The sequence below is a fragment of the Musca vetustissima genome, unplaced genomic scaffold (genome assembly GCF_032173495.1).
Source record: "Musca vetustissima isolate MV318-11 ecotype Yass unplaced genomic scaffold, APGP_CSIRO_Mvet_v1 utg18609, whole genome shotgun sequence".
Classification (NCBI taxonomy): Eukaryota; Metazoa; Arthropoda; class Insecta; order Diptera; family Muscidae; genus Musca; species Musca vetustissima.
The window spans coordinates 1-6,998 of record NW_026884266.1 but is presented as its reverse complement, the minus strand read 5'-3'; the positions used below and the strand labels follow the sequence as shown (position 1 = coordinate 6,998).

At 35.7% G+C, this 6,998-nt stretch overlaps 1 protein-coding gene across 1 annotated transcript; it reads right to left on the bottom strand.

Moving 5' to 3' along the window:
• Nucleotides 1–448: 448 nt before the first annotated feature.
• Nucleotides 449–877, bottom strand: LOC133331271 (general odorant-binding protein 99b-like; the record flags this gene model as incomplete). The annotated part of the gene is made up of 1 exon (XM_061539671.1): nt 449–877. A coding segment is annotated over one exon (411 nt), but the record flags the coding sequence as incomplete, so codon positions are not given.
• Between the last annotated feature and the right edge of the window lie 6,121 nt (nt 878–6,998).

Below are 6,998 nucleotides of genomic sequence, written 5' to 3'. Positions count from 1 at the left end.
TATCTTTACGAAGTCCAGATTAAGTCCAAAGATGGGACCCATTGGTCCACTCCTTCTGGTACCTCCTCCACGAAGGTGAAATATTGCCACGCCTTTTTGGGTTACCTCCCGTGGTAAACTTACAAAAAGCCGATGTATGTATTTTCTATTTATAGCCCCTCTATCATAATTTTTTGGGATTTCCCGATAATTATCAAACAATTTAAATTTGTTGCACAGTGCAATTTTAAAATTAAAGCCACAAATATGCAGAATTATAAAGAATTTTTGCAGTAATTTTTACTATAGCTCCTATAATCTCCATGAAACCTCGATAAATCTGGCATTCTCTCCTCAACGGCTTTCAAAAATGCCGTTCATTAATTAACAAATAAAATGGCACCTTTTAAATGTTTGAGTTAGAAATAATTCACAATTTTTATTAAATTTCCACAAAGATGTCAAACAGTTTTTACAAACCACTCTACTAATGTCCATTCGGTATATTATTTGCCTGACGCGAACGTTGAACATCCTCCTTAAACCATTTACCCACATCCGTGTTAAGGATACACAAGAAGGCACGATAACACCACAATTCCTTATTACTATTCTGAGCCGAACGATTACAATTGCTGATGGTGGGTAACATCACCTCATCATTGACACGATTACGATATTGATTATAAATTCTCTCGATATTAAAACCTGAACGATTTGTCCATATTTCCAATTCCATTGCCAAGCAATGAACATATTTGTGTACAATCTCTTCATCGGGATAACGAAATGCCTGAAAGGACGCTTTATAACGTTGTGGTACATGTAGCTGATCGAAACATTTTTCCGATTTATCATAAAACCGATCCGATATGGTATTTTGGGCTGTGGCCAGAATCTGTAAGAGAAGAGATTTTGTATTTATTTTATGCTAAATTTAAAATGTTCATAAATATTTACCAATATATTACAGCCTACGAGAACTGTAAATATTCTAGATTTCATATTGCCGCTAATTGCAATTGCTGCCTGAACCGGTTTAAATTGTTCCGATAGCTTCAAATGTCCAATTGATACTGTCCAATTGAACTTTTAAGTAGGTATTTTTCCAATTTGATTTGTTATCTGCTACTATTTTTGCAATCAGTTGCATGCTGAACGCCCCCTTGTCTGGCGCAATGTAAAGGGTTATTAAATATGAATTAAAAAAGTATGATTCAAAGAAGAATAAAATTAGACTCGTAAATGAATGCATATGCAAATATTTTATTAATATTTTTTTATAATTTTTAATGTATTTATAATTTTTAATTTATTCGAGAAGGATTAACGTAGGATAAGGTAAAAGGGGAAAGCTACGATAAAAGCATGCGAGTCGCGATTTTTATTTAAAATGTTGTGAGCGACATTTATGTGGAATATTTGAAGTTCAAGCAAAACTCGCATTGTGGTATTTAGTTTGCGGTTCAAGAAAATAAGGAGATAGAAGGAAGGTATGTTTTACAAAATTATTCCTCATTCGCTGCACTGTAGAGTTACGAGCACGCTATAACTCCAACTTCGGGAGTTTTAATACTCGCCAAGGTCTTTATTCCTCACACACATGAGCTCGATTTTGTTTCACAGTGTTATGGGAATATAAAAAATTTAAATAAAAAATAAAATTGTATATTCATTACTTTTTTCATATGACATTTTGTTCAATATATCTACTTCAATAAATTACCTTTTCTCTGTTTTACCTATATTTCAAATATTATAACCCTTTAGAGTTTATAAATAGCAATTGATTTTTTTTATATGCAAATGATTTGCTCTGTATATTTCCCGTTTAATTAGTTACGATTTATTGTAGATGTTGTATTTAAACGACTGCCTTATTTAGTTACACTCAAGCAAAAACTGTAACATATAAACGAGAATATAAACTCAAATAAATTTTTCTAATATTTTATTTTGTTTCTTTTTATTACAGGTAAGAATTTATTGAGCATATTTAACAGTAAGTGCTTAAAATATAATTTATATTATCGGATAATAGCTGTTGTATATAGTGCCACTGGATTATTAATTGTATGCTATACCGTCAAAGGTGGTCGAATTTTTTATACACTCCATCATATGTTACTGATGGTTACTTTCAAAATTATTTATAGACACACATGAAGCAGCGAATGAGTTTGGGATTTTTAATTGCAAATTTCTCTAAACTTTCAAAGATTGAGGTAACTCAAAAATGTCGAATTTTATCTAAATCGGTCTAAAATTATGACCGATAAAACACAAAATGTTAAAAATCGGGGTGCTGTAATACGTTTCTATCTTCGAATTTAAACTGCATACAAAAATCGAGACTAAATTATTATTACAGCTAATTCGATTGGAAAACTTTGTCCAAAATCCTACAAAACATAATGAAAATACAAAACATCAAACCCGAGTCGCTTAGTTAAAAACATGTTCAAAATATTCATAAGTCAAATAGAATACGGCTATATGGGGACATCCCCAAAACGCGGAACAAATCATTTAACTGTTTTAATATATAAAGTAACTCAACAGCAAGGCTACCTCCCGCCAGACCAAACTCAAACTCTACAAGACGCTGATACTACCCGTGCTATTATATGGATCTGAAGCATGGGTTTGCGTAAGTACCCAGGTTTGCGTAAGTACCCAGATGAGGTAGCTCTTGGAGTGTTTGAGAGAAAAATTCTCCGAAAGATTTATAGGCCGATCTGCGTTGACGGTGAATACCGCCATCGAATGAACCATGAGCTGTACCAGCTATTCTCATACATCGGCATTGTTAAAAATATTGAGCTGCAGCGACTACATTGGCTAGGTCATGTTGTGAGAATGGATGAAGATGCCCCCGCCCAAAAGGTATATAAAAGCCAATCAGTTGATGGTTCGCTCAGAAGGGGAAGGCCACGAATAAGATGGAAAGATCAAGTGGAAGACAATATTGCCGAATATAATCTTTCAAACTGGAAAAACTGCGTTAAAGACCGACGCGCCTGGGAATCTTTTTTAAACTCGGCTTATGGAACGAAAGTTCTGCCACAATCCAGCTAAGTAAGTAAGTAATGCCTCCTAAGAGGAGCGAATATAAATAATTTTTCGGAGAGAGATTCGTCACCAAATACGACTACAAAATTCGGTTGAAAAACGCGCTAAAACGCTTCAAAATACTGAAAATTTGGGGGGTACTGTTATATAGAGGCTGTCGGAAAAATGGATCTATTTTTATATATGGAAAGATTTGGTACCCAATAAGAAAGCAAAGTGACAAATTACATCGAATTCGGTTGATAAACCCTCTCAAAAACCGCTCAAAATGCCGAATTGGGATGTACCGTTGGCTGGGGGCTACCAAAAAAGTGGACCTATATTTATACTTTTTCGTGGAAACATTTGGTACCCAATAAGAACCCCAATTTCAGCAAATCCAATTGAAAATGCGCTTAAGAACCCAAAATTTTCGAAACCTTATACAAAATTTCTGCGAATTCGGTCGAAAAGCGCGCTCAAGAATCAAAATATGCAAAATTGGGAGGTACTCTTATATGGGGGTCATGCCTAAACGTGGACCGATATAGCTCATCTTCAAGATAAATGACAACTCTCTGCAAAATTTCGTTTAGACGCTAGAATGATAAGACAGACTTCCGTCTACTTAAATCGTCATTTTTCGGAAATGATTATTTCAATAAGTTACAAACGGAAAAAACTTAATATACCCTACATACTGTGGTTTAGGGTATAGGAATACTTAAAATCGGGGATATCTCACCAAAACATGCATTTTCAGAGCAGATTTTTTCTTGGGAGATTTTGATTGGTAGATTTGTTAGTACAGGAGACTTAAAAATATCAAATTACAGCCCTCAAACTCTTCCAAATATAGGGTACTGTAATATGAGAGACATGCTTAAATGTGGACAAATATTGGTCACTTTTATGAAGAAACCAAAATTCTAAAAATACAGCAAATTTGGGGGCACAGTTCTATAGACGCTTTGCCTGAAGTCGACCTAACTGCAAACAAAAGACAACTCTATGCAAAATTTCGGCATATTATCTCAATTTCCTCGAAAATGTCGATAATGATAAAAACCATCTGTCGTCTTAGCTTTTCCCCTGATGGTCGAAAATAAATACTTCGATGTGTTACAAACGGAATGACAACATTAACGTATGCCCCTTTCTATAGTTTAGATTTTAAAAAATGTATATAGACGAGATTTAGTCGCCTATTTGATAACCTGCATTTTAGATGCATACAAGATCTGTCTCTGAGATTCAGATTAGTTCTGACAGTACTAAATAATGTTTAAAAGTATAGTCCCCGTTTAATATTTAATTTTTTGTTTCAAATTTTGTCGTTCCCAGAATATAAATTTTCGCAAAAAATTTTCTAATCCCGTTTTATTCCCACATATATACATTTATAGGTATATATTCACTCCCAAGAATTATTTTAATTTTAATGACTTGAACATATTTCACATGCCACTCTTCAACTCACTTAACATTTAAGCACGTTTCATTTAATTTGTGGTTGTTCGTCGTAGTGATAAAGAATGTCTCCCTCACTGCATTTGTCTGCTAGTCTATTACATATACCACGAGAGACCTACCATGCACGTAAGTGTATGCGTGTGTGTCTGTGTGCATTACAATTTCATTATAAACTTTATCAATTTATTGTGTTGTTGTTGTTGTTACTGCTGCTGTTGTCGGGACATAATGCATTTTCCCTATCCTTGAAAACAGTCAAACAACCCGTCATCCAGCCAACCGCCAAGTGAGAGTTGTGCAATCTTGTTTTCGTCGTCGTTGTTGTTGTTTTCTATAATGAAATGTTTTGCCTCTAGTCCTGTGAGAAAAAAACCAAGAGCATTTGTGTTCTGTGTCAATGGCAGAGGATAGCACCTAACTTCATAGACCTCCATATAGCGGTGTGTATGTAGATGTGTGTTGTTGTTACTGCACAGCGCTTATAAATTGAGGCACGGCAATAACTCTGTAGGCCCACTTTTAGTTCTTTTAGAGTGCAATCGCTTGCAGGCTTGGCATTAACAACGATTGCATGGCGTTTGTAAAAAAACAGAAATCCCGAACCAACTTTCTACAGCTTTCGTTTATGCGTTTTTTACAAAACATTCTTGTTGCTGTTGTTTTTTACCTACATTTACGTGGGTGTCTCCCGAGTACTTTATTTTATTGTTAAAAGTTGTCGTTCAACACAGAGGCACTCTTAACCATAACAAAAACAACAACATCGAGAAATTTTTAGTGCAATTGCAACAGGGAGGGATTTGCGAATCGGGAGAGGGAACCTTAAAAGCCACTTTTAATACTCCATGTTCTTAAAAAACTGATCTGTTAATGTTTATAAAGACCAATAGAGGCCACAGGTATTTATAAAGACCAATTGGACTATATAGAGACCACAGGTCTTTATAAAGATCAATTGGTCTATCTGGAGGCGACAGGTCTCTGTAAAGACCAATTGGTCTATATACCGACCACAGGTCTCTATAAAGACCAATTGGTCTATATAGCGACCACAGGTCTCTATAAAGACCAATTGGTCTATATAGCGACCACAGGTCTCTATAAAGACCAATTGGTCTATATAGCGACCACAGGTCTCTATAAAGACCACTTGGTCTATATAGCGACCACAGGTCTCTATAAAGACCAATTGGTCTATATAGCGACCACAGGTCTCTATAAAGACCACTTGGTCTATATAGCGACCACAGGTCTCTATAAAGACCACTTGGTCTATATAGCGACCACAGGTCTCTATAAAGACCACTTGGTCTATATAGCGACCACAGGTCTCTATAAAGACCACTTGGTCTATATAGCGACCACAGGTCTCTATAAAGACCAATTGGTCTATATAGCGACCACAGGTCTCTATAAAGACCAATTGGTCTATACAGAGACCACAGGTCTCTATAAAGACCAATTGGTCTATACAGAGACCACAGGTCTCTATAAAGACCAATTGGTCTATACAGAGACCACAGGTCTCTATAAAGACCAATTGGTCTATACAGAGACCACAGGTCTCTATAAAGACCAATTGGTCTATACAGAGACCACAGGTCTCTATAAAGACCAATTGGTCTATATAGCGACCACAGGTCTCTATAAAGACCAATTGGTCTATATAGCGACCACAGGTCTCTATAAAGACCAATTGGTCTATACAGAGACCACAGGTCTCTATAAAGACCAATTGGTCTATACAGAGACCACAGGTCTCTATAAAGACCAATTGGTCTATACAGAGACCACAGGTCTCTATAAAGACCAATTGGTCTATACAGAGACCACAGGTCTCTATAAAGACCAATTGGTCTATACAGAGACCACAGGTCTCTATAAAGACCAATTGGTCTATACAGAGACCACAGGTCTCTATAAAGACCAATTGGTCTATACAGCGACCACAGGTCTCTATAAAGACCAATTGGTCTATATAGAGAACACATGTCTTTATAAAGACCAATTGGTCTATATAGAGATGATAGGTCTTTATAAAGGCCAATTGGACTATATATGGATCACAGGTCTTTATAAAGACCAATTGGTCTATATGGAGAACACAGGTTTTTAATGGTCTATATACAGACAAAGGGGTTTATAAAGTCTAATTAGTCTATATAGAGACTACAGACCCTTGTAGAGATTGTTTATAAAGTATTTTTACCCAATCGCCTTTCAAATTCCCTCCCGCCTATTTCGATTGAGAATTTCTATTTTTTTGTTTCGTTCTATTTTTTAATGAAATAAACTTTGCTATCCTGAACGACAGGTTTGTATAAAGCTTGGCATACTTTGTGCTATAGACTGACTCAATTAACACAAAAAAGGTTGTTAGTTGACTGGCTGACTGACTAACTGACTAGTTGATTGTTGTCGTCGTGGATGGTGCTGGCTGCTGCTATTACATTGACTTGTAAATACCAGACAACATTTGATGGCTTTGTTAAACC